A 27,047-nucleotide genomic window follows, 5' to 3' on the forward strand; every position below is an offset into this window, starting at 1 on the left:
GGCAGGTGAGGCACTGCCTCACCTGCCTCCCCTGACCGCACGTCACTGATTACGTCATTTCCATTAAATCAGTGTAAAAAGGTCTTCAAACAATATTATCGTTTATCGCAATAATTTTTGAGACAATTAATCGCTCAGCAAAATGTGACAGGCCTATCCCAAAGTAATGCAGTCCTCAGCTCTCACCGCTGGGACGAATCCCTTCTTTCTGTTTGGCTGTGTGACTAAAGTGCTGGACTCTGAGTCAGAAGGCTGCCGGTTCGATTCCGGGTTGAGTCACGTTTTAAAGCCCGTGGCGGTGCCCTGCCAGGAACCCGTTATTATTCTTCTTGTCACTATGGTTATTATGATTTGTGAAGTTTGAGCTTTTTTGCTGCTCTGAACGTGTTTTTCTTTCTGCAATCAGGATTTTTGGAATCTGGAAACTCCAGTTAATCAGTCACTAAATTAGGATTATTTCAGTAATTAATCTGATAAGTCACTTCGGTCTCATCCGAACCGAGTTCTACTCAGTCAGAACCTGAACAGGATCTTTGGGTTTAGCTCTGCTACTGGGAAGCGTTCACCCCCCAATACCTGTTGCTAATAAATGAAGGATCTGAGGACCGGCGCTAACTGGATCCGTTACAGAACCACTTTCTGACTCCAGCTGTGGTTTGATTCTGGTTCTGAAACTGCTTTGGAAAAAATCCCTGGATGAGCAGCCAGGGGTTCTTTCTATGGGAAGGGAGGCAGAGACCCGCCTTACTAGTGGACTCAAACTGGGAACTCTGGTTCTGACTGAGTCCATCATCTGGACTGCTGATCTGTCCTGTAAGGAACCACGAAGTTTCATTAACTCAACAATTGCAAATGCAACAGAAAGGAAGTGAAAATGTTGCATCATCTCTACCTGAAGGTCTCAGGTTTACAAAGGAAACTAATCAGGCCTTTCACCAATATTTCATTTTTTACAACATTTTAGCAGAACCGGCTCCGGTCCAGACGGGTTCTTGTTTCCTCTGGTTGTGATCCTGTGTATGTTGGTGCAGATCCACCTGACCCTGAGCCGGAACACCATCAGCCAGATCAGACCCTACACCTTCGCCGACCTGCAGGACCTCCACGCCCTCCACCTGGACGCCAACCGCCTCACCGTCCTGGACGACTCGCACTTCCAGGGGCTGGTGAACCTGAGGCACCTCATCCTGGCCAACAACCAGCTGCACAGCATCTCAGAGGGGGCCTTCCAGGTAGGAGCGCCTCAGCAGGGGGCGTCCGGGTAGGAGAGCCTCAGCAGGGGGCGTCCAGCTCTGGCAGCGTTCTCTCTGCTGGTGTTTAGTGAGGTGAACAGAAGAGCCTTCATCCGGTCCAACCTCATCTTCACTGAGTTGTCTGAGTGTTGGGAGCGTGGAGCTTGGCTTTGTCAGAGGAAAATAAAATAATGTGAGGATGAATTTTGAAAGCGCTGCCGGCGCCGTGCCAACGCTCTGGATGCGGCTCAGCAGTCAGAACCTTTCCATTCTGCCAACAAGTATTATGAATCATCCGACCTCACAGTCGGACGGCCTCTGCCAACAATCCTCTGCTGAAAACTTATTGAAAGTCATTAAAAGCGGCTCAGAGTAGCTGTGGTGCTGCGGGTCAAGTGGTTCCTGGCTCCATCAGAACCAGCCGGCCCAGCTGAATGTCTCTGTAATGACCCGAGCAGCACCGAGCACCGCTGCTGCAAGGCAGCGTCGGAACCGGCAGCGGGACGAGTTTCAGTACGTCCCTGTCCTGTCCTGTCCCCTGTAGGACTTCCTGGAGACGCTGGAGGACTTGGACCTGAGCTACAACAACCTGGTGGACATCCCCTGGGACACGGTGTCCCTGCTGGTGAGCGTCAACACGCTGAGCCTGGACCACAACCTGATCGAGAGCGTCCCCGAGGGAATCTTCTCCAACCTGCACAAACTGGCCAGGTACGGCTCTGTGCTCAGGGCGCCAGCAGCCAGTTCCTCTGGTTGGATCTTCTCCAGTAACTCCAGATTAGCTGGTTCTGGTTCTAAAGGCGTCAGAAGATCTGGTTCTGCTGCATCACCGATAATCAAATTTATCTAAACTTCTGGGCCCAGAGGAGAGAAATGACCTGATTGTTTTGATTTCTTTTTATTTATTATTATTTATTTTTATTTTCTTCCTGATTGGTGGAAACAAAGTCACCACGGCGTCTGGTCACTTCCTGTTTGACCAGTGTCTCCCAGCAATGGAAACGATGCAGACTGCATTAGCATTCCTGCGCCGCCACGGCAGCGCTGCGTCCTGATTGGCTGAAGGTGGCAGGTGTGAGTGGGTGCTGGATATAGTTGGATGGAGGACTGGGCCGAGCCGTTTGCTGCGCTCCTCTCTCTATCTCTGCTGATCCTTGGCCTCCCTCTTCCTCCCTCCTGATCGATCGATTAGCCATCTGCTCCCACCTCTTCCTTTGGCGCTAAACGCCAGAAAGCCGTAAATATGATTTGGGATTAGTGAGTCAGCTGTTGGCCTTCCCCTCTCCTCATCTGTCTGGACCTGCCGCTTTTATTTTCTAATAATTACGTCCTCTGGGTTCATATTTACAGCAGCAGAAACTGACTTCACAGACATTTGTCCTTCCTCAGAAAAGACGAGAAGAACAGCCGCTTTGTTTTCATGGCTGCTTTTTTAAATTGCCACTGAGGCTGCAGTCATGTTGCTCACTCTTCAGATGTTACTGGGATGAAATATTCCCTGGAGGTCAGTGGGGGTCTGTGTCTCTGTGTCCACCAGGCTGGACATGACGTCCAACAAGCTGAAGAAAATCCCCCCGGACCCGCTCTTCCTGCGGATCCCGGTCTACGCCAAGATGAAGGGCTCTCCGCTCACGGCGCTGGTGCTGAGCTTCGGGGGAAACCCGCTCCACTGCAACTGTGAGCTGGTGTGGCTGCGGCGGCTGACCCGCGAGGACGACCTGGAGACCTGCGCGTCCCCCAGAGACCTGGCCGGGAAATACTTCTGGACCATCAGAGAGGTTCGCTCGCTAACACACTTCCTGTTAGCGCTAGCTGTGCCACCATCAGGCAGGAGTAACGTCAGCGCTGAGCAGGTTCCCCAGTTTATCTGTCCAGGCCTCTGGACTTACTGTTCACCAAACTCAGGTTGCTCAGGTTGCCCTAAATCCAACGAAACACTCAGCTGATAGCAACTGGAAGTGGACTACCAAAATAAAAGCTGGATGAACCGCTCCAAACATCAGGACGTTTCCTCACAGATCAGAACAATTTAGTCTGACCAGCTGGACTTTATAGCTCCAAAACCCAGCTTTTATTTTGATAGTCCACTTCCGCTCAGCAGCTAGTCAGTTAGCATATTCAACATTTATCTCCAAACAAGCTGAATATTCATTTTGTAAACTAAACGTTCAGCTAAACATTTCTAACCAACAACATGGTGGGAAAATGTCTGAAACACGAACCGCCATGTTTCCTCCACAACCCAGATTACTGCAGATTAAAGCTTAAAATCCCGGCTAAAGGGAATCCACTAGTGGGAGAGTGGTTCTGGCCCGGTTCTGACCTGGTTCTGATCTGGTTCTAATCCGGTTCTGATCTGGTTCTGACTCGGTTCTGATCCAGTTCTGATCCGGTTCTGACTCGGTTCTGGTCCAGTTCTGACTCGGTTCTGACCCGTCCACCCAGCTCCCAGCGATTCTCTATGAGCATGTGATTCAGATGACAGTGTCGATAAACTGGGATTATCTGGGATTAAGAGGAAGCTGCGCTGCCGGCGTCTTCCTGCAGGAGGCGCTGCAGCGACAGGATTGGCCGCTGCTGTCGGGTCATGTGACCTGTTGCTCTTCTTCTCTCAGAGTCAGACTGGTCTTGCTGTTTCTGACTTGGTTCTGGATTAGAAACCGCACCTGTAGGTTTTAGTGAAGCTGCTGCAGGAAGCCTAAGAGCTCCTGACCTCTGACCCCTGCCGGGCTCCACGGTTTGGACCGGATCCACTCGGGTCTGAGCCTCGGCGGCCATGTTGTGAGCCTCTCTCTGTGCTGCAGGAGGAGTTTGTCTGCGAGCCGCCCATGATAACACGCCACACCTCCAAGATGTTTGTGATGGAGGGTCAGGAGGTCAGCCTGCGCTGTAAGTCCATCGGGGATCCGGAGCCGTCCACGCACTGGGTCAGCCCGGATGGGAAGCTGATCGGGAACACGTCCAGAACCGTCTGCTACGAGAACGGGTCGCTGGACATCCTGAAGGCGTCCGTCAAGGTGGGCGGGGCTTCGCCGATTCTGATTCTTCCTGAATTTCTCTTCCACTCTTCATGAGTTCCTCTTGTTTCCTGTTCCTAAGGATTCTGGGAAATTTACGTGCATCGCGTCTAACGCAGCCGGCGAGGCCACCGCTCCCGTCGAACTGGTCGTCAACGCCTCGCCACACTTTGGGCCCAAACTGGAGCCGGACCCGGGTCCCTCAGACATCCCCACATCCATCAAATCCAACGTGAGCGGGGGCCAGCCCAGGGCCGACCCACAGCGGGTCAGCGTGTCGGACCTGACCTCCAGCTCCGCCGTCATCCGCTGGCCACCACAGAACCACATCCCAGGGGTCCGCATGTACCAGATCCAGTACAACAGCTCCACCGACGACATTCTGACCTACAGGTGAGGCGTTTCGGGCGATTCAGGCGCAGAGCGGACGGTTCCTCCGCCGCCGTCTGGACTTATCAGAATCAGAGAAAGAGGAAAGCTGAGGCTTTCTGGAGCAGATTCTGAGTTTTGCCTGTGTGGATGTTCCGGACAGATTAATAATCCATGATCATCCTAAAAGCTTCAGAGTAAAACCATTTATAAGAAGCGTCGTCACACTGTGTGAGTTAGCTATTCCATTCCACAGCTCTGGAGCGTGTTTAATGAAAACACTTCTAGCTGTCCTTTGGATCTTATGTTAGCAATTAACACAGCTGGCATTGCTAATGGTCAGTGGTGGACACCACTAACTACAAAGGTTGTGCTAACCTTAATGTGCTAATCATAAGCATTAGCTAACAGTTTAGTTTAACAGTAAAATGCCATACCACCTTCCTCTTAGCTGCTGACCTTCCACTAAAAACACTTTCTCTTCTAGAAGCTTCTTACATTTCCTGCTCTTTGTCAGACGGACACTTTGAATTTTTTTCACTTAGTCACATCTTCCACACTGAAGAGAGTTGCTTCTTGTCCTCCAGTCTCACAGCAGAAGCAGGTAGTCCAGCTAATGTTTCTACAAACCGGCTCTGACTTCAGACGCCTGGGTTCATTAACCGGACGGAGAAAACCACTGGGCTGGAGGTCAGCTGCTGCTGCTGCTGCAGCTGCTCCAGCCAGTTTCTGCTGCAGCTACAAAGGAAAAGCAGCTATAAAGGAAAGGAAATCAAGTTTCCAGAGCACAGAGAACATTAAGATGGTTGTGAAGCAGTAGGTCGCTGCTTTCATGAAGCAAAGTGTTGTTGCTGCAGCAGTTGTTAAATTTAACGTTAAAGATTAATCCGAGTGGTTATCTTACACAATATTCCTATCTCTGTAGGAATGAGCTGGATTAATAAAATGGCTCATAATCCAGATGTGGCTTTGAATAAAAGAGCAGCTGGACCCGTTAGGACTCTTCTGTCACCAAGCGTTCGTCCCAACAGAGGCAGTCCTAGCCGGCTTGGCGCCCTGGGCAAACCGCCTTTCCGGTCCCAGTGGCCCCGCCAGTCCCAGTGTCTTGTGGGTAAACTCCATCGTCCCTCATGTTGGGACGTTTCCTGTTTTAGCTCCTGATGCGACAGCAGGCAGTGTTTATGGCCTGGGTTCCTCCAGAACCCAACATCCCGTCTACAGAACTCCATCAGGACATTTCCAGTATCAGTCTGGGTTCTGGTTCTGACTGGGACGGGCTGGATCAGGTGGATTCTTTGGCAGAGGTCAGCCATTAACCCGACACACCTGCCGTTTCAGTCCAACTTTAGATCCGCTCTGGGTCAGAACCGATCCTGTTGGGATTAGTGGAGAGGAAATCCAGATTTCTGCTTCATCAGGACCGGATGCCTTCCTGCCCACATCGTTTTACCGCCTTCAGCTGACCATCCGGGAGTCTCAGAGATATGTGACTGCCCCCTGGTGGCCAAACCAATAAATATCAGCTGAAATCACTCACTGCAGCCCAGTTGATTCAAAGTCATGTTTGGACTCACTGAAGTTTGAAAGTGTGATATGAAGATCCACATGCTGGGAGACTGAAGGAAGCTTTTCCACAAAATGTTCCACCAGAAACCAGCAGAGGCTGTCCTGGAGCTGCCTGAACAGAAATCATGGTTCTAACGTCTCCCACAGCTGCTTGGACAGAAGCTGCTCCATCTTTCATATTCCACTTCTTTATTTATTTATCATCTTCTAATGTAGGGGGCAGTATTGTACCCTCATCTTAAAGAGAAGAAGACTGACCCAAAACACACAGAACAGCAATAACAAGTCAACATGGAGGAGTTTTATGAAAAGACCTTAACTGCAATAATAAACAAGCCAAATACCAAAACAAGTCGTGTTGGAAGAACAACAGGAAGAAATTCCTGAACGTTTCCTGATAAAATGTCTGAAGCATCTTGTTCCGCTGATTCTCTCAAGTAAAACTAAAAAATAAATCAATAAAAAAACAAGGTTAAAATATTTTTAACACTTTTTGCTCACCTTTTCCTGAAGGTGAACAAAAAATTGTGATTATAAAGATATATTTCTTTCATTTCTACAGCAGCTAATAGAGTATCCATCCATCCATCCATCCATCTTCTTCCACTTATCCGAGGTCGGGTCGCGGGGGTAGCAGCTTCAGAAGGGAGGCCCAGACTTCCCTCTCCCCAGCCACTTCTTCCAGCTCTTCCGGGGGAATCCCGAGGCGTTCCCAGGCCAGCCGAGAGACATAGTCTCTCCAGCGTGTCCTGGTTCTTCCCCGGGGCCTCCTCCTGGTGGGACGTGCCCGGAACACCTCACCAGGGAGGCGTCCAGGAGGCATCCTGACCAGATGCCCCTCAACTGGCTCCTCTCGATGTGAAGGAGCAGCGGCTCTACTCTGAGTCCCTCCCGGATGACTGAGCTTCTCACCCTATCTCTAAGGGAGAGCCCAGCCACCCTACGGAGAAAACCCATTTCGGCCGCTTGTATCCGCGATCTCGTTCTTTCGGTCATGACCCAAAGCTCATGACCATAAATGAGGGTGGGAACGTAGATCGACCGGTAAATCGAGAGCTTCGCTTTTTGGCTCAGCTCTCTCTTCACCACGACGGACCGGTACAGCGCCCGCTTGACAGCAGACGCTGCGCCAATCCGCCTGTCGATCTCCCGCTCCCTTCTTCCCCCATTCGTGAAATAGAGTAAAAAAGAAAAAAAACAAACAAATTGAACTATTTATTTTTTTGTTTTGTTTCATCTCAGCCAGCACAGAAGAAAAAATATATAAATATAAGATTTTTTCTTTTCCTTTTGTTAAGCCCTGAATTGCAGGACTTACAAAAACGGCACGAGAGATTTTAAACTTTTTCATTTGCCCTTCAGAGCCGAGGCCAGACAGAAAGGTGATGCAAAAAAATATTTTTTCTTTTTACTCTTTTGGCTGTTTGGTGTAGAAATGAAATAAATTTATTTTTACAGTTGGAAATACTTAAAGGAAAAACACAATTCATTAAATTTTGCACATTATAATTTTTTCAACCTCTTTTAGGAATAAATATTCCACAAGGAGAAAAAAAAGCTATAATATAATTCAATCTAGACTGGAAGCTAACAGGAAGCTGATGTAGCGCTGATCTGAAGGCACTTTTAATGCTCCTGCATTCAAATAGCAGAAAATAGTCGTCAAAAACAGGCTTTTCTCCTCACAGCGCCTGTTTAACCAGGAACATCACTATTTTCAGCACATGGATGTAGCATTTCCATTAGCAATGTTTCATGTAGCATAAGAGCAGCTAAATAACTGCTAACACAGTTCTATCTCTTTTTAACAAAGTTTAAGTGCTCTAAAGCACATTATTTTACAAGAACAGTAATAAAACTGTCACTTATTATACTTAAAATACACTTATTGAACACAGAAAACAAAACTTCATACCTTCTCCCACGGAATCCGAACAGAAAGAGCGCGAAGGAAAAGCCTCCACAGACTATATGATCCGTTAATTTGTCTTTTAAACCCGAACTGACACTCAAAACTACAATCCATGAACTCAATATGTTTAACAGTAAATATAATAATTCATATTTTCATTCGCAACACATTAAATTTGAATAAAAATAATAATTTTGAAACAGGAAGTTACCCGCTGTTTGGCAATGGATCTGTCTTTTCAAAATAAAAGCAACCAGTGCTCATATAATTTCCTACCGGAATAGCTTCTCATTTTAGCTTCTCAAGAATATAGTGTAATAACATCACACTGCTACACTAACAGGAAGTAAACTGGAAGCTAACAGGAAATAAACTGGAAGCTAACAGGAAGTTAATGGGAAATAAACTGGAAGCTAACAGGAAGTGTGATACTGCAGGAGGCAGCTGAAATGTTATTTCCTCCTGCAGAATCTCTTGGCAGATGCTCTGGTTGCTAAAGTTAGACTCTGGAGGAAGAGGAAGAGGAGATGTTTCTTTCTTCCTGCTCATCTTCTTCCTCTGGGCCAAGAAAAACCTGCCCAGTTTCCTCCTTCACCATTTCCCGATTCTACAGACCAGACAGAGTTGCCCTGTGAGGAATGAGCATCAGGAGAAGCTCTGCCTCCGTCAGCAGCAGGAAATGAAGAAATCGATTCTTCCTCCTTTAATATTCTCTGCTGCTCCTCTTCCTCCTCTGTCCCACAGAACTGGATGCTTGTGCTTTCATGAAAGGCTTTCTGTTAGCGGGTGCATTTGAATGTGTGTGTGTGTGGGTGTGTGTGTGTGTGTGGGTGTGTGCGTGTGTCTGACTGTGTGTGTGAGAGAGAGAGACTAAAGCAGGGGGGAAGGCGGCTGATGAAAGCTGTGAGGAAGACTCAGATGATGCAGAGATGAGAGGAAGAGGAGGAGATGACAGCTGATCATATTCTGCTGAGGTGATGAAGGCATCAGCTTTCCTCTCCTACTGCTCTCCACTTAATGTCACCTTTCTCCTCTTCATCCTTCCTGTCTATCTGTCCCAGCAGTCAGAAGACAAAACGTCCAAGTTGTCCTCTCACCCCAGAGCTGGAAACACCGACCATCTGGAAGATCAGAGACCCGGAAAAAACTGTCTCTGTTGGACGGGTTTATCCCAGAGCAGTAGCAGAAGAAGAGTTTACCTCAGTAGAAGAAGAGCGGTGAAGATGGCGTGACTGATCCAGCTTTACTGTGGCTCATCGATGGTTTCTGGTCGCTCAGCTTAGCGATCCGATTCTTCTCCAGACGCTGCTTCAGAATATTCTGATCTGATCTGCCAGCAGGAAGTGATGGACAAGATTGTCATTTTCAGCCAAACACGTCACATCCATAATTTATTTGGATTTATGAAATCAACAAGAAGTAGAGAGTTATTGCTGTTAGCATTCATTAGCAGCAAGCAGGTAAGGTGATAGATGGATCGATTGATTGATGTGCTGCTGTTTTTCCTTCTGCTTTTGGATGCAGCTGCAGGGTTTTTGTTCCCGTCTTCCATTTGGACAGTTGCTATGGCAACGGTGTATAGTTTTTACAGCTGGCAGCAGCTGATTAGTATCTGAAATAAACCCCAACGTCTCTCCGCTCTGAGCGATTCGCTGCGTTTCTAATCTGAGCGGATTAGCAGAACTCGCATTGCTTCTGCAGCAGAACCAGGAAGAGCGGCTGTCACAGAAAAACTCCCATGATGCCTCAGATTTACAGCGCCGCCTGGTGGAGCCTCGGCTCTATATCATCCGCATGAAAGATTCAGCGATGTGGCGGCCATCGTGGCTCCCAACATGGCCGCCGTTTTACTCACAGAGTATTCTGCTGGCCCGGATCTCTGGAGCGGTTCTGACCCGGTCCTACAGTAGGGCCGTTATATAATGTTATTGGTTCTGTTGCAGTTTGAATGGAAATGTGTTGAGTTGATACAGCTGTAGCCGTGGTTAACATTAGCATTCCTCTGGACCCAGAGCCAATCATCTGTCTCCGTCTGTCTGCAGGATGATCCCGGCCAATCACAAGTACTTCCTGCTGAGCGACCTGGCGGCGGCGCGGGACTACGAGCTTTGTGTCCTGGCGGTCTATGACGACGGTGTCACCACGCTGACTGGAACCAAGATGGTGGGCTGCATCTCCTTCACCACCGACTCAGAGTACGGCCGCTGCCACTCCATCCGGGACCAGGTCAGTGCTCCGCCTACCGGGACACCTACTGGGCCCAGTTCACCAAACTGAACGGTACCACAGATCCCAGTTTACTGATCTGGTCACCAGGTCCAGATCCATCAGTCCCCCTTCATTCTGAAAGCCCAGAGGTTCTGGTTCTGGTTAATGGACGTCCACCTAGACAGAGCAAAATTAACACATCAATTCAGTGAAGCATGGTGGTGGCAGCATCATGCTGTGGGGCAGCAGGAGAGCTCAGACTGGGGTCAAGGTTCATCTTTCACCATGACAACCATCCTAACACCCAGCCACAGATATTAGAATGGCCTAGTCAAAGTTCAGAGCTAAATTTCTGTGGCAGAACCTGGAAACTGATGTTCCCAGTGGTGCTGAAAATAAATGCGCTCCACACTAATCAGTCAATCATTATTAATCATTGCTCATTGAACATAATCAGATTGCATCATCATCAATTCACGTTTATTTTCTGACTTTGTTTCATTAAACCAATAAAATAAACTGGACAGAAGTTTAATACATGAGCCTGCACCTGCCCTACTTCCTGTCCTATTTCCTGTCCCTCATGTCTACTTCCTGTCTTACTTTCGGTCTCTCCTGTCTTACTTCCTGTCCTATTTCCTGTCCCTCCTGTCTACTTCCTGTCCTACTTCCCGTCCCTCCTGTCTACTTCCTGTCTTACTTCCTGTCCCTCCTTTCTTTCTTCCTGTCCTACTTCCTGTCCTTCCTGTCTTACTTCCTGTGTACTTCCTGTCTTACTTTCGGTCTCTCCTGTCTTACTTCCTGTCCTTCCTGTCTACTTCCTGTCTTACTTTCGGTCCCTCCTGTCCTACTTCCTGTCCTTCCTGTCTTACTTCCTGTCCTTCCTGTCTAACTTTCGGTCTCTCCTGTCTTACTTCCTGTCCCTCCTGTCTTACTTCCTGTCCTTCTTGTCTTACTTCCTATCCTACTTCCTGTCCCTCATGTCTTGGACATGTCCCTGTCCATCTCTGTTAAATTAAAGTGTTTGTCCTCTCCGTACGGCATCCTGTTAGTGCATTTAATCAGTAACCTCCTGCTCCTGTAGACAGCTTCTTGTTGTCGTGGAAACCAGGTCACAGCAGCAGCTTTCCTCCACCCTAGCGTCTAACTTCCTGTCTGTCCCTCCAGTTCCTGGGCGGCACCATGATCATCATCATCGGCGGGATCATCGTGGCGTCTGTGCTCGTCTTCATCTTCATCCTGCTGATGAAGTACAAGCTCCATAGCAACCACTACAAGCAGAAAGCCGCGGCGCGTCACGCCAACGTCTGCTCCCAGACCAACGGAAGTGGAGGGGGCGGAGCCAGCGGTGTCCTGGCGCTGCCTCCGTCCGCCGTGGGGGGTGCAGGTAACTGACCCGCCGAGCGGCCGGTCCGGTTCTGACGGCGTTCTGACGGCATTCTGATGTCTTCCAGGCGCTAATAAAAGCTGCGCGCCGGCAGCAGAGGGAGGAGCTTCTCTCAGAGGGACGACCGTGGTGGACCTGAACCCGAGTCTTGACGAGGACGCCACGTCCCAATAACAGGAAGCCGGACGCTCAGCGCCGACTCCCCTTCCTGTTTGTTTCACTGCGTTTCTTTTTCTGCTCCGTCCTGGAGTCAAACTGGACTTCCTGTGAGGAGCAGCGGCGCTCGGCGGTGAGTCCCACTCCCACTCAGGACACCCCACACCAAGCTAAACCTTTAATTTGAAGGGTTCCGTTCTGTTCAGTCGCTTTACTCAGCTGATGGCATCCAATCATGGACAGTGAAGAGGAACAACTTCCTCTTTAACAGGAAGTGACCTCACCAGAACCTGACTCAGTGTGGTGGGGGAGGGACATCCCATAATAAAACTCTCACGTTGCTTAATATTGTGATAATTAAAAGCAGTGCTAGCGGCTAATATGGGAGCTAATGTGAAGTGTTGTTGCTAACTTTAAGAAACATTTAGCACTCTTAGCTTCCCATAAAGGAATTTTTCAGAATAAATTGTAAAGCGCTAATTTTCTTGACTGTTTTATAAACTTTCAGTTGAATAAAATTTGATGTCTATGTTGAAGTTTTGAGAAAATGGAACAAATACAGCAACAAACTGAAGGGAATTTATCCTGGAGGGGAAGCTAAGGGCGCTAAACGTTCTCAAAGTTTGTAAAAATGCTAAAGCGTTAAACAGTTAGCTGTGCTAATAGCTTCTTAGCCGGTTAGCAGCAGTGTGTCCAACACAAGGTGATCTGAGGTCACATGATCTGGTCTGTAAAACACAGAAATACATTTCTGTTTTCTCCCAGCAGAGTTTCTATGTGTTTCTAAACGATTCTATGTGACAGATCTGTGTTAATTACATTGTTTGATTTTATCGCCTCCTGCCACCAGATTGTGTTTTATTTTTTACTGTTCAGAAACAGTTCATGCTGGACCTTCATGGAAGAAAAGGAAGTAATTGTTTAGAGCAGGGGGGCCAAACTCCAGTCCTGGAGGCCCGCAGTCCTGCAACTTTTAGATGAGCCTCTGCTGCACCACCTGAATAGAATAATTAGGTCATTAAGGTTCTGGAGAACTGATCTACACAAGGAGGAGGAATGAAGCCATTTCATTCCAGTGTTTTGTACCTGTGGCTCATCTAAAACCTGCAGGACAGCGACTGGAGGCCTGGAGTTTGAGACCTGTGGTTTAGAAAATATGACTGCAGGTTTGCATCCAGCAGGAGAAAACACAGGAAGGAGGTCAGTAGAGAAAATGTTTTAAACAACCTGAAAACATGCTTCAGATTGAGAGAGAAATTCTTCACCAGATTTCCCGTCCCTTCCTTCACTATTTGATAGAAATGTTAAATCTGCCGCTCCAGCCTGTCTCTGTCAGTTTCATCTGATGTCCAGGAACAGACCGGAACCCTGAACCAGCCAGAATAACACCAGACGCCTCCTTGTGGTTGGTTGGTGTCACAGCAGCTCTACTTTTTTTGTTTTTCTCCAAGATGGCGGCGCGCGTAGACGCAGCGGCTCTGTGCTCTCCGACTCAAAGTTTGTCTTTTCCACTTTGCTCGGTTAAAAACACCTACAACCAACAAAATTTACTGGCCATCGGTCAAGCAATCGGGGAAGTCTGTCACAGGAGCTTTTCCGTGTCCACAACAACATTCCGGTCGATATTGCATGGACACCGGGCTCTCCCTGGATTACAATCCCATTATCTACGACAGGGCGACGGCGCAGAGATCGTAAACAAAAGAGGGGGTGTCGTAGCGGCGTGTTAGCGAGGCTCAGGAAACAGCCACACAAACCACCGCTACCAAGCATCTTTCTCTCCAACATGAGGTCTCTCGTTAACAAACTGGACGAATGGAAGCTGTGGATTGCAACTGACAACCTCATCCGGGAATGCTGCATTCTGTTGATCACGGAGACGTGGTTAAATCCAACCATACCGGACCCGGAGATCGAGCTAGCAGGCTACACAGCACACCGACAGGACCGATCAGCAGCTCCGGTAAGAAAAGAGGAGGTGGACTATGTGTTTATGTAAATAACAGCTGGTGTACGAACTCCACACTAGTTGTTAGCCACTGTTCTCCAGGCATGGAGTTCATCACAATTAAATGCAGACCCCGATACCTCCCACGTGAGTTTAACGCCATTTTACTCACTGCGGTTTACATAGCACCGGATGCTAACGCTAGCTCGACCGTGGGACTCCTGCATGATACTATCAGCAACAACCAGAACCAGAACCAGAACCCCGAGGCTGTTCACATCGTCTCTGGGGACTTTAATCATGCTGATCTGAAATCAGTCCTCCCCAAATTCCATCAACACGTAAAGTGCACAACCAGGGGTGATAAAGCTCTGGACAAGCTGGACACAAACATCAGACAAGCATACAGGGCTAAACCCTTAGCACACCTTGGCCAGTCTGATCACGTGTCCCTGCTACTGATCCCTGGTTACACCCCCCTGTGGAAACGTGTCCCCAGTACAACCCGGACTGTCACCATCTGGCCTGAGGATGCCTCTCACCAACTACAGGACTGCTTCCAGAGAACTGACTGGGAGGTTTTTGCACATCAGGACCTGGAGAACTACACCTCAGCAGTCTTGGACTACATCAGGTTCTGCACAGACAATGTCACCAGGAACAGACTCATGAGGATCTATCCGAATAGGAAACCCTGGATGACTAAGGAGGTCCGGGGCCTCTTGAAAGCTAGGAACGCTGCTTTCAGGTCTGGGGACAAAGCACTCTACAGTTCTGCCAGAGCCAACCTGAGAAGAGGCATCTGCCAAGCTGAGGCATCATACAGAGGGAGAATAGAGAAGCAGCTCAGGAGCAACAACACCAGGCAGGTGTGGCAGGGTGTTCAGCACATTACAAGCTACAGATCCAGCAACCAGCCATGCACGGAGGGAACCACTTCCCTGGCAGAGGAGATGAATATCTTCTTTGCCCGCTTTGAGGCGACACCAACCACAGCTCCATCACAGCTGCCTGTCCACAGCAGCTCTGCTCTCACAGTAGAGGAGTGTGAGGTGAGGCAGGTGATGAGGAAGGTGAACCCAAGGAAGGCTGCGGGACCTGACGGTGTGTCGGGACAGGTGCTTAAAGACTGTGCAGACCAACTGGCTGGAATCTTCACAAAGATTTTTAACCAGTCCCTGTCTCAAGCCACTGTCCCTCCCTGCCTAAAGTCCTCTACCATTGTCCCCCTGCCGAAAAGAACCAACATCAACACCCTGAACGACTACCGTCCAGTGGCACTCACACCGATCATCATGAAGTGCTTGGAGAGACTGGTGCGGAGTCACATCCTCGCTGGCCAGCCTGCTGAGCTGGACCCTCTCCAATTTGCCTACAAAGCAAAGAGGTCCACAGAGGACGCTGTATCCACAGCACTTCATGCTGCCCTGACCCACTTAGAGAAGCAGGGGAGCTACGTCAGAATGCTCTTTGTGGACTTCAGCTCAGCATTTAATACTATACTTCCCCAACATCTGGTGTCCAAGCTAGCAAACCTTGGGCTCCCATCAGCCACCTGCAGTTGGATCCTGGACTTCCTAACAGGTCGCTCCCAGAGGGTCAGACTGGGCCCCCACACCTCCACTGCTCTGAGCCTGAACACCGGATCGCCACAGGGTTGCGTGCTCAGCCCACTTCTCTACACCCTCTACACTCATGACTGTGTCTCCAACCACCTCAGCAACAAGATCATAAAGTTTGCAGATGACACGACTGTTGTTGGTCTCATCTCAGGTGGGAAGGAGGAGCTGGAGTACAGGGATGAGGTGAAGCGGCTGTCAGAGTGGTGCAAAGTCAATAACCTGCTCCTCAACACCTCCAAAACAAAGGAGCTGGTGATCGACTTCAGGAAGAACAAAACAGACATCCAGCCTCTCACCATCAGTGGGACCTGTGTGGAGAGGGTCCCAGTGTTCAGGTTTCTGGGCATGGAGTTGGAGGACAAGCTAACCTGGAGCACCAACACCAAGGAGCTGTTGAAGAAGGCACAGCAGAGACTGTACTTTCTGAGAATACTCAAGAACCGTCTCCCCTCAGACCTGCTGCAGGCCTTTTATCACTGCTCCATAGAGAGTGTGCTCACGTACGGTCTGTGTGTCTGGTACGGCAGCAGCACATCCGCGGACAAGAAGGCGCTCCAGAGGGTTGTTAGGGCAGCAGAGAGAACCATAGGCTGCCCCCTCCCCACTATGGAACAGATTTACACTTCCAGGCTCCACAAGAAAGTTTTGGACATTTTAAATGACTCTTCACACCCTGGCCATGGTCTCTTCCAGCTGCTGCCATCAGGCAAGAGATACAGAGCAATAAAAACCAGGACAAATCGCCTAAAACACAGTTTTTACCCGATGGCAATCATGGCACTAAATTCAAAGGCATAAGAACTTCTGCTCTTGACACCACTTTGTTAAAAATGTCAATTCTGTTGCGACACCTCCAGGTGCTGCAACCATCTTCTGATGTCTATTTATTCTCATTTTGTACTATTTATTTCTTTATCTTTTTTATGTATGTATATACACATAACCTGCATCTTAACTCGAGTCGAGCAAATCTCAATCTGTAATCTGTTGATGACAATGACAAATAAATCTTACCTTATCTTATTTGAAATGATCAACTTTCAGTTTCAAAGCAAGTAAGAAACATCAACAGCACGAAAAAGACGCCAGAACTAAACCCGGAGGATCTGAGCGTTGCCCTCTGACCTCAGAGAGGTTTATGGGTCGTTGCAGATGTTTCCACCAGCAGGTTTTCACCCTACTGGTGGAAACATCTACTTTTCATTCTTAATTCAATAAAATAATGAGCTGCTCCTCATTATTTCGGCTGGTCAGAGCTTCAGGTTCTACATGTTGAGCAGCAAACCGGATGTTTGTGTCAGAATGAAGGAATTCATGCAGAGAGGTCACAGAGGTCAGAGCAGCCGGCGGTTCCTGCAGTCTGATGGATCGTCAGGCCGGTTTGGGCCCTGCCGGATTCCTCACGCGGAGCCACAGTGACACCCGGTGGCCGGTCGCTGCACTGCGGATTTTATTTTTATCCCGATGTATCCGGGGAGAAGAGAAGCGAAGCCGTCTCTCGGCGTCGCTGAGCTCAGGATGCTCTCAGGTGTGAGGAGAGAACAAGACTGGGATTTCTGAGCAGGAGGAGGAACTTTTTCAGAAATCTAAATAAAAAGATGAAACATTGAGACGCTTCCTCTGGAGCAACATCTGAAATCAAACCAGAGAAGCTTCGTTTGTTCAGACGCAGCAGAATCCTCAGAGTCACAATTCAGTTTAATGAGGAACGTCTCAGTGGGAGAGAAGCAGATCCTCAATGTCAGCAGCTGAAACTCTTCCACAGAGAGAGGACGAGACCCAGAACCAGATCAGAACCAGATCAATGTGGGTCCAGTCCAACACCAGACGGTTGGTTCTGGTTGTAACTTGCCGTTTTCCTGTTGGCGCATCAGATCGGATCGGCTCTTCAGAAAGAACCGGTTCTGATCCTGACGGTGATGCTGAGATTCAGCGTATGGTGCCACCATGTGGGGGCAGTATAAACACTCTGCAACGTTACTGCAGGGCGGAGATGGAGGCAGTGCATCATGGGAGTTGGAGCGTAGAGCTCAGCCGGATGTTTGTAATCACCAAAGTATTCTAGGATTGGTTCTAATAATAATATCTATAGTGATGTCATGTTGCAGTGTGCAGACTCTCTGTCTGCACCTATGAAGTCTGACTCAGCCTGCGTGGAGAGGCTCCAGTGGCTCAGGTCCAGAACAGTTCTTCATACTGAATCAGTTCAGCTCAGATGAAGCATTCAGGTGAACATCAGGCGCAGGCCGACTTACAGACAGTTAGCTAGCGCTAGCTCTGGTATTCGTTTGTCGTCTGCTGCTTCAGTTCTGTACAAAGCTCACGCGAATCACGCAGCGCCCCCTGCTGGAGCTGTGGCACAGCGAAACGGCGCGTCTTGTTTGCTTTACATCTGACTCCTGCATAAAGAGAACGGTCTAATCCAAGGCCGGTGCCTCTCACATCTATCCCTTCCTCCAGCAGCTACCTGAGAAAAGCCACAACTAAAATGAAAGCCATTTAATCTCCTCTGGGGATGAACATGAGGAGAGACGAAAGACGGACAGACGCAGCCAGAGTTCAGGAGGAAGAGGAGCAGGAAGAGGAGGAAGACTGATGGGCTGCAGAGAGAAGCAACCAGACAAACGTCCAGATGAGTCAGAGAGACGGAGGGATGAAACACCAGCTGGAGGAGGAAGAGGAAACAGTTGATTCCTCCACTTCCTGTGTTCTAGACCTCTGTGTTCAGACAAACAGGTGACCTCTGACCCCATCCACCTCATGACCTCGGCAGGACTTGTTGGTAAATGAAAGTTGCACTCAGTCAGATTTCCCATCAGAAATCGTTAGGTCTTGTTCTCTGGTGCTCCCTGCTGGTGAGTGGCGGGAACTGCAGCTTCCATGTTCTCCAGCTGATGTTGAAGTCGTGCTTTTATTTTGAAGTCAGGAAGGACAAAACAGTTTTTCCTCAAAAGAGCCTCAAGGCTTTCAGTCCAGTGATTCATGAAATAAATAAATTCACTAAATTTATTCAGTTAAAGTTGAAATGTTGGAATTAAAAACGTCACATTTTCAATTAAACTCAATGGTACAGTTTACAGTGCAGATCTGATGACTGAAGGTAATGACCTTTGACCTGAATTGGTCAAGGTTTTCTGAACGTCAGGACATGATCAATCAGTCAATCAATCAATCAATCAATCAGGTCTCTTCATGGAACTCTACTTTTATACTTTCTTCTGTTTTTCAGATTTTTTCACACTCAGAGTATCAGAGAGTAGGAAGAGGTGAAAACACACACACACCTGCACACACACACCTGGACAGGTGAGCTGTTGTTTCTGAGTTTGAACACAGCGGTTCTGGAGGTTCTGGTTTCTGGTTCTGGTGAATTTCAGATCCTTTCTCTGATTGTGAAACTGAACGTTTTGATTCTTAATAAATCTGTGGTGCTGGGCGGTGCGCCCCCTGCTGGCGGCGTTCAGTCCACAGCTCAGCTGCTCCATTCAGCAGGAAATAGAAACTTATTTTAGGAAGCCAATGTTGCCATGGCAACATGGTGGCATGAAAAAGGTTTTCAGGCCTCAGACGCAGGTCTTCCTCTGGGACGGTCCAGCAGCAGAGGACGGGCTCAGGCCGTGTGAACGGGCTTCAGACACGTCACTGCTTCATTTTGCATGTCAGCTTTCAAAATAAAAGCACAATGAGCCGTGGTTTGGTCGCCCATTAGAGGAGAGTTTTTGTCTTCAGCAGTGGCTGAAATAAAAGGAACATTGAGCAAAATATTTGATGCTCATCAAACTGTAATGTTGTTGATGATGATTTTATATCTTAATGTTTTCTGATGAAAAGCCCTTTGAGCTGCATTGTGACTGAAATCTGTAATAAATTGAAATAACTGAAAGGAACCTTGAAGAGGAAAATCTGACGTGGAAATACTTAGAGATGATCGCTCATATTAAGATTCTTAAATAAAAATAATGAACTTGTCCACCTGCTAAATTCTCACCTGCACAGTAATTAGTTTGATCAGCGAACATCTAAACCGAAAGAAAGACTGAAAGAAACAAAACAGGAAGCAAATGCAAACACAGAGAAATCCAGCTGCTCTCCCAGGACACGGAAACATGGCCGCCGGGTCAGTCAGGGTCAGTCAGGGTCAGTCAGTGATGAGGCCTTTTCAGCAGCAGGTGGCGCTAGTGAGTCATGAACCTTCAGGCGAAGCAAACGGCCGGAGGCTTTCTTTGGCCATCGCTAGAGACTGGAGTCAAAGGTCACCGTCTGGCAGGATCACCACCCTGAACATGCAGCCAGACATTATGGGATGGTTTAGATTCATGGGTTTGAACAGCCTAGTCAAAGTCCAGTCTGCAGACAGGCAGGTTCTGAACATTTAGGGGTGTGAATACTTTTTCCATCCTGTTGCTATGGAGACTAACCCCTCCCCCTCTCCTCCAGGTGTTCTGGCTGTGATGAAGGGAACTGGGACCGCCTCTGGTCCAGATCCGGTCCGGGTCTCAGCCTGCTGATGTTCTGGACCCGGTGAGGTTCTGGCAGAACTCCGGGTCGGTCCAACCAGGAAGTTGTGGTGCCGCTGCTCCTCTCCTCATTATACGGTCACATGATAAGGATTACTGTGGGAGCAGCGCCTCCTGCTGGACGCCTTGGTCTGAGAAACAAGCGATGGAAGGACGACCTCTGACCTCCAGACGTTTCTTCATCCCTCCTCCCTCTCTCTGTTTTAGGAACAAACGGTTTGCGTCCGTGATGGACGCTGCTCCGTGTGGGACATAAAAACTGAGCAGCGCCTGAAACGCCGGCGGACTGAACCGACGGCGAATGTATGAAGTGGTTTTAAAAGATGGCCGCAGATGTTGCGTTGTCCCCTCCCTCCCCTGTTGCTGTCTGACAGTGTCTGTGTTTGTATGTGACATCCACCTAACAGTCTTCAGAATTTACTTTAACCATAACGAAACAAACGGAGAAAAACAACTTCAACATGAAATGGGAATTTTATGCTTTCATAGACACAAATATGTGGATTTATAATGAAATAAAAAGTATTTTTCTTGGAAAATGTGACTTCTGGTTTTCTTTTTGGTTGTGATGTTCACATGAAAAAAAGAACTATCAACACATTTGTAGTTATTGTACTGGTGGGAGCAGCCGGGTGTAACCATGATGAAACACATCGATGTGCATTACTGCACAGGACAACGTGTTAGCCGCTAACGCTAGCCACAGCTACCGCATGCGCCACTACTGCGCAGTTATCTCCAACACAGGGTGAGCAGGAAACTGTCGCAAAGATATTCGAATCGCCTGCGACAAAATGTCTTACAGCTGAGGAAACTGGTGATGTTTTGATAACTTTGTTTCCTTCCCAGAAACAAATCTATGATCTCTAGTTTGGGTTCTGTTACTTCTTTAAGTTGCTAAAGATTACTAAATGAAGAAAGTGCTGAAAAAGAGGTGAAGAACTCAAAACCACTTCACCTCACATGCAAACCCGTTGCCATGGCAACCAGTTGACAACAGTTCTGCTAGCAAAAGTAGCAAACTTTACGTTCATGTGTATCAGGAACATCAGTGCCAAAAACATGCAGAACATTCAGTCTGCTAGTTGCTAATTGATGACATGAACAAAGCAAAGGCTGATTAGCTAATTAGCGCCACCATCTTTCCCACTCAGACCAGTTCAGATGCAAATGAACTAGAAACATGTTCATTCGGCTGAATGTTCTTCAAACGTTTCAGTTTTTAGGACTCGTATTTAATTCAGAATGTTTTTATTCATCCTTTGTTTTGTTCATAACTCCGCCACATCCTGAACACGCCTCTCATAAAACTAACTCTTTATTTGTTTATTCTCAGTAATGTCTGAAATTTGCTCAAACTTGTATTAGCTGTCAACTAAAACATAAATCAAAGCACTCATTTTAAGACATTTTATTAACAGAAACAATAAATTATAAGAACAATACGTCATCTAAAACAAACTATCAAAGCCCCCTGTAGTCATAATCAGTCTTTCTGCTCTGCTGCTCAGAGTAAGACGCCCCTCCCTTCAACATGGACTCTTGTGTGTTTGTCCAGATTTCCTTTCTGGATGAATCTTTGTCCACAAAAATCGCAGGAAAACGGTTTCTCTCCCGTGTGGAGCCTCATGTGTATTTTTAAGTTGGACTTGTAGCCAAACCTTTGTCCGCACACTTCGCAGGCGAACGGCTTCATCCCTGTGTGCGTCCTCATGTGGATCTTCAGGGACTCCTTGTGGCTAAACCTTTGTCCACAAACATCACAACCAAACGGTTTCTCTCCTGAATGCAGCCTCATGTGGATTTTGTGCGATTCCTTGTGGCTGAACCGTTGTCCGCACAGATCACATCCGAAGGGTTTCTCCCCAGTGTGGCTCCTCCTGTGCTTGTTCAGGTTGGCCTGTTGGCTGTATCTCTGCCCACACACGTCGCACTCAAAGGGTTTCTCCCCTGAGTGGCTCACTGTGTGCCGGTTTAGATGCGCCTTCTGGCTGAATCTTTTCCCACAGACGTCACAACAGAACGGTTTGTCTCCAGTGTGAATTCTGGTGTGCTGGTTCAGATGGGCCTGCTGGTTGAACCTCTGACCGCAGACGTCGCAGCAGAAGGGTTTCTCTCCTGTGTGGATCCTCATGTGGATCTTCAGATCGGTTCTCCTGGTGAAACTTTTCCCACAGTCACAACTAAAATATTTCAGCGCAGTTTGATCTTTACTTGGTGAATTGATGCCTTTCTGCTTCCGCTTCTCGTTGCAGTTCAGAGAGCGAATGATGGAATGACCCGTCATGTGTCTCTGGAGGGAGCGCTTGCTGGCGAACTGGTTGCTGCACTCGGAGCAGCTCAGGGTCTTGTTTCCCGGAGGAATCCAGTCGTCTTCGGCTCCGGACTCGGAACCCGATAGGGGCTTCAGGTCAGCTTCGCCACGCTTCGATCTATCGTACTCCTCACTTTCCTCGGTCTCTGAAGAGTTGAGCGCCTCTGTGTGAATGTTGTGGTCAAGCCTTCTGCTGGACCCTGCCACCTCACCGTCCTCTTCATCACTTTCTGCCTTCGTCTGATCAACTGAGCTGCTTGGAAGATCTTCATCTTCTGCTTGATGACAATGTGAGAACAAAGGTTTCTCTTCATCGTCGTCTTCGTCATTCTCACCCTTCACAATGACTATATTTAAAGGGAAAGCGTCTTCAATGGGAGGGAGCTCCTCCTCCTCCAGGCTGCTCCACAGCTCTTCCTGTTCCTGCTTAATGCAGACAGCTTCTGGATCCGGCTGGTCCGCATCAGAACTCTGGTCTTCAGGAGGATCTTCCTCCACCAGCAGCATCAGCTGAACATCTGCAGAGAAGATGGCAGAACTCGGATTAGTTCACACGAAGCCATGTCCGAGCCGTGAAGGAGTCTGCAGTCCGAGAAAACAGGCTGAAGGTTCTGTGATCAACCCAAATCAACCTGCAGATCTTTCTACAGCCTCCATCCTTCAACGACCCGAGCGTCCAGGCCGGCTAACAGGATCAACGTATTTATTACGCAGAGAGATCAGAGAAGTGTCCCTGAAGGTAAAAAGAAAATATTCAAACGGGATTTTACATAAACAACAAGAAACAATTTGGACCCTTTTACTCCAGCTGAGAAAGAAAACCTTAAATGATTATCAGAACGTGGGAGACAGATATTTTGACACAGCCAATGTGATCCAGCTGCTCATGGATCTTTGGCACATCCCATGGTTCTGGTCTGCTAGTCCAAACCCCTGCTGGAGAAACACTGCTACTGCAGAGGAAGCTCCGTTCAGCCACGTGGAGGGAAATGCACTGACCGGTTCTGATCCACTTCCACCTGGAACAGTGAAAAAGCTCATTGCATGTATAAAATCTTTCTATGCTGCGATCAACAACCGATGATCATCCACCGTAACGCTGCCTGAACCCTAACCTGAAAAGATTTGCATGTACAGTATAATGTAGATTTTGTCATATTTCAATCGTTTCATCTTGAGATGTTTCTAAGTGTTTACCCATCCTGTCTGCTTCAGATCCATAACTTGGTTTACTAGATTCTTAATCATTAAAGAACTCTTGCCTTGATAGACAGAGATTTAAACACAATGTTCCAGTAAAAGTTTCATGTTAAATGTGATTCGGTTGAAAATTTTGTGCACCTTAAAAACGTTAGCGGCCCCAGTGCAACCAGTTAAGAGGCCTGAGTTGAGTCAGCTGCAGCCTAGCAAGCTAACTGCTACCGTTAGCTCTTCTTCTTTACTTTAAACGGTCAGAAATGTTTGATTAAAACTCTTTGCGAGAACTTAAAGGAGAAACAGAAAAACACAAACTAGGGATCATGTAGCCGATCTCTAACCACAGCATGTTTAACAACTGAATGGTTGCCATGGAGATTAAAGGATCTCTCAAACATGAAAGAATCAGGATAACACTCCATGTTTGTTTTTGAAGAGGGAATAACAGAACAGCTCAAAAAAGTGGATTTTACATAATGCCCCTTGAAAATACTGGAATGTGTTTTAATTACGTTAAAACTTTACTCTTAAAAAATACAAACATATTATACCATCCATCCATCCATCCATCCATCCATCCATCCATCCATCTTCTTCCACTTATCCGAGGTCGGGTCGCGGGGGTAGCAGCTTCAGAAGGGAGGCCCAGACTTCCCTCTCCCCAGCCACTTCTTCCAGCTCCTCCGGGGGAATCCCGAGGCGTTCCCAGGCCAGCCGAGAGACATAGTCCCTCCAGCGTGTCCTGGGTCTTCCCCGGGGCCTCCTCCCGGTGGGACGTGCCCGGAACACCTCACCAGGGAGGCGTCCAGGAGGCATCATGACCAGATGCCCAAGCCACCTCAACTGGTTCCTCTCGATGTGAAGGAGCAGCGGCTCTACTCTGAGTCCCTCCCGGATGACTGAGCTTCTCACCCTATCTCTAAGGGAGAGCCCAGCCACCCTACGGAGAAAACCCATTTCGGCCGCTTGTATCCGCGATCTCGTTCTTTCGATCATGACCCAAAGCTCATGGCCATAGATGAGGGTGGGAACGTAGATCGACCGGTAAATCGAGAACTTCACTTTTTGGCTCAGCTCTCTCTTCACCACGACGGACCGGTACAGCGCCCGCTTGACAGCAGACGCTGCGCCAATCCGCCTGTCGATCTCCCGCTCCCTTCTTCCCCCATTTGTGAACAAGATCCCGAGATACTTGAACTCCTCCACTTGGGGCAGGACCGACCCCGACCCGGAGAAGGCTCTCTACCCTTTTCCGGCTCAAGGCCAAGGCCTCGTATTTGGAGGCACTGATCCCCATCCCGGCCGCTTCACACTCGGCTGCGAACCGATCCAGCGAGAGCTGCAGATCACGACCTGATGAAGCCAGCAGGACCACATCGTCTGCGAAAAGCAGAGATGAGATCCTAAGGCCACCAAATCGGATCCCCTCAACACCTTGGCTGCGTCTAGAGATTCTGTCCATGAAAGTGATGAACAGAATCGGTGACAAAGGGCAGCCCTGGCGGAGTCCAACTCTCACCGGAAACGAGCCCGACTTACTGCCGGCAATGCGGACCAGACTCTGACACCGGTCATACAGGGACCTGACAGCCCGTATCAAAGGGCCTGTTACCCCATACTCCCGGAGAACCCCCCACAGGGCTCCCTGAGGGACACGGTCGAACGCCTTCTCCAAGTCCACAAAACACATGTAGACTGGTTGGGCGAACTCCCAGAACCCTGCTGAGGGGTTATAAACATATTATACAATATTTATAAATTCCAAGATTCAAAACTGATGAGCAAATCTAAAAAATAATACAGAAATATGAGATTTAAACAGATTTTAAGTTTTAATTTGGAAACCAATTTACTAGAGAATTTTGCAGTTATTATTGTGTTTAAATAATGCGGCCAAAATGCCTTGTTGGATTACCGTGAACAACGGCGCCCCCCAGTGGTCAGGCTGATGTGTTCACGTAAACAGAAATGCCACTCACAACATGGCGGCTACGTTGACCTGCTGTTCGGACGCTCGTGCGGCTCCAGCCTGCTGTCCGCAGCTAGCAGCTGCTGAACAGCAGCATGAGACCTCCGAGCTTTCTAGACACGGTCCCTGACTAGACCAGTCCACCCAGTTCACAGCTGATAATGGGAAAGAAAAGGCACCAACCGGGATGTTCGGGGCTGAAAGCAGCATCCAGTATTTCGTGTCTCTGCTCCTCTGCTGCATCCAGTCGCTGTCTGACCTGCTGCCTCCACATCTCTGCTAGCTTTTCTCTCTCCAAACTTTCCTTTAACAGTTACTGAGCAGTTCCAGCTGAGCCTCAAACCGTTTCTCTTCTTTCCAGAGTTCACCAACTGCTGCTGTTTCTGTCTTACAGCTTTATTAACTCTCCCGCTGCTGCTCCGTGGACAGAAACCCGAGAAAACACGGAGGACGGCGCTCCAACTAGCTCTGCTAACTGAACATAGTCACGAGTCTGCGCACTGGGGTGCATGCTAGCCTCTGGGAAACGAAACACCCGGAAGTCCCGCCCACATAGGACATCAACTAGACGTCAACATGTCCGCCATATTGGGAGGGAAATGCGTCAGATGTATAATTTAGTAAAGATTAGGAGCGCCTTTAACACTTTTTAAAGCTCTACAGTTCACTCATCACACTTAGCTTTAAGTTTAAATATCAGAAAAAAGAGATAATTAATAACAACGTTTCTATATTTCAGTAAGAAACATCTATATTCACTCAGATTAGTGTCCCTTTAAACAACCTGGTTAAGGTTTGGCTCTTTAAGCTTCTGATATATGGAGAATTTTCTAACCACAAGGTTAAAGGTCAAGTACAGATGGACAATGGCCCTCAGCAGACCACCATGTTAGTCAGAAAGTCACTGAATGAGAACTAAGTCCATGTTCTGAAGCAGCCATCACAAAACCTCTTAGTTTCACAGTTTTGCCCTTTCGACCTCTGAACACGGACTGTGTTGAGCTTTTAAATTTTACCCAATTGCCAATGTTTGCCCGCGACATTTGTAAAGCGCCAGTTCGATGCTAAGAAACGTACCAGATATGACCCGCACTGCAAACAGCCGTCCTCCTCTGCAATGAGAGAAGAGCCAAACGAGGCGACTGTCCATGTTGGTTCAATATTTGGAGTGTGACCAACACGGACTGAGCGGCTTCCTTCATTTCCTCCTCTGCCATTTCTAAAACTACAGGCAGACCACAGTTATAAACAGAGCAGAAAATCCGCATCATGGTTCACAGTGTAAAATTAAACCAGAACTAATTTCATCAAGAGGGTTCTTTCTAAGGATCAGGTAAAATATGTTGGTTTTATTCAAAAATAAAATATTCAACCTCTTAATATGGAATTTGTTGATTTTTAGCAACAATGATTTATTCAAAAACCATAATACTAAGAAATAATAAGTTATTCTGACAAATAACAGATCAGTAACCAAATATCCCTCAAAAATAATATAAGGTTAGATTTAAATCACTCAGTTTATGTCAGCACAAAACAGAAATCAATAAATGTCCAAAAACTTCAGTTCATTTTAATCAGAATAATGTCCACAATAGAGTCCCATAGCCTCATACAACAAAGTCCTGCATTA

At 47.9% G+C, this 27,047-nt stretch overlaps 2 protein-coding genes and 1 long non-coding RNA gene across 7 annotated transcripts in view; 1 reads left to right on the top strand and 2 right to left on the bottom strand.

Moving 5' to 3' along the window:
• The window catches only part of LOC114162072 (leucine-rich repeat and fibronectin type III domain-containing protein 1-like protein), a 41,011-nt gene extending 20,538 nt beyond the window's left edge, over positions 1 to 20,473 (top strand). For 2 of the 3 annotated variants that reach the window (XM_028045844.1, XM_028045843.1), the window contains 9 exons: positions 1,032 to 1,232; positions 1,777 to 1,943; positions 2,770 to 3,010; positions 4,037 to 4,249; positions 4,332 to 4,642; positions 10,139 to 10,322; positions 11,472 to 11,691; positions 11,759 to 11,980; positions 19,855 to 20,473. In XM_028045844.1, coding sequence (XP_027901645.1) covers positions 1,032 to 1,232; positions 1,777 to 1,943; positions 2,770 to 3,010; positions 4,037 to 4,249; positions 4,332 to 4,642; positions 10,139 to 10,322; positions 11,472 to 11,691; positions 11,759 to 11,865 — 1,644 coding nt within the window. In that variant the 3' untranslated portion in view covers positions 11,866 to 11,980; positions 19,855 to 20,473. Of the gene's footprint in view, positions 1 to 1,031; positions 1,233 to 1,776; positions 1,944 to 2,769; positions 3,011 to 4,036; positions 4,250 to 4,331; positions 4,643 to 10,138; positions 10,323 to 11,471; positions 11,692 to 11,758; positions 11,981 to 18,646; positions 19,490 to 19,854 lie in introns of those variants that run through there. The other variant, XM_028045845.1, reaches the window with a different exon arrangement.
• LOC114162073 (uncharacterized) lies at positions 1,178 to 6,992 on the bottom strand. Its single transcript, XR_003599128.1, has 3 exons — positions 6,981 to 6,992; positions 1,332 to 1,339; positions 1,178 to 1,292 (listed from the first exon to the last, which is right to left on the bottom strand). It is a non-coding gene; the product is annotated as an uncharacterized LOC114162073 (long non-coding RNA).
• Positions 20,474 to 21,329: 856 nt separating the features above from the next.
• Positions 21,330 to 25,876, bottom strand: LOC114161427 (zinc finger protein OZF-like). 3 transcript variants are annotated; one of them, XM_028044694.1, is made up of 3 exons: positions 25,598 to 25,876; positions 22,881 to 22,981; positions 21,330 to 22,766 (listed from the first exon to the last, which is right to left on the bottom strand). In XM_028044694.1, exons 2-3 carry the CDS (start codon positions 22,903 to 22,905, stop codon positions 21,442 to 21,444), a joined length of 1,350 nt encoding a protein of 449 aa, XP_027900495.1. In that variant the 5' UTR covers positions 22,906 to 22,981; positions 25,598 to 25,876; the 3' UTR covers positions 21,330 to 21,441. The 3 variants fall into 3 exon arrangements, with proteins under 3 accessions (XP_027900495.1, XP_027900493.1, XP_027900494.1); XM_028044692.1 differs by lacking the exon at positions 22,881 to 22,981; XM_028044693.1 differs by lacking the exon at positions 25,598 to 25,876 and having other exon boundaries at positions 22,881 to 24,024.
• Between the last annotated feature and the right edge of the window lie 1,171 nt (positions 25,877 to 27,047).

The sequence above is a fragment of the Xiphophorus couchianus genome, chromosome 18 (genome assembly GCF_001444195.1).
Source record: "Xiphophorus couchianus chromosome 18, X_couchianus-1.0, whole genome shotgun sequence".
In the NCBI taxonomy this organism is placed as follows: domain Eukaryota; kingdom Metazoa; phylum Chordata; class Actinopteri; order Cyprinodontiformes; family Poeciliidae; genus Xiphophorus; species Xiphophorus couchianus.

Bases quoted from the DNA above. Each gene is read 5' to 3' on its own strand.
- LOC114161427 (XM_028044692.1), bottom strand. From the start codon at position 25,688: ATGTGGAGGCAGCAGGTCAGACAGCGACTGGATGCAGCAGAGGAGCAG. The intron at 22,767-25,597 runs GTTGGTGCCTTT...TCTTCTCTGCAG, and splicing joins TTTCAGCCCCGAACATCCCG to ATGTTCAGCTGATGCTGCTG.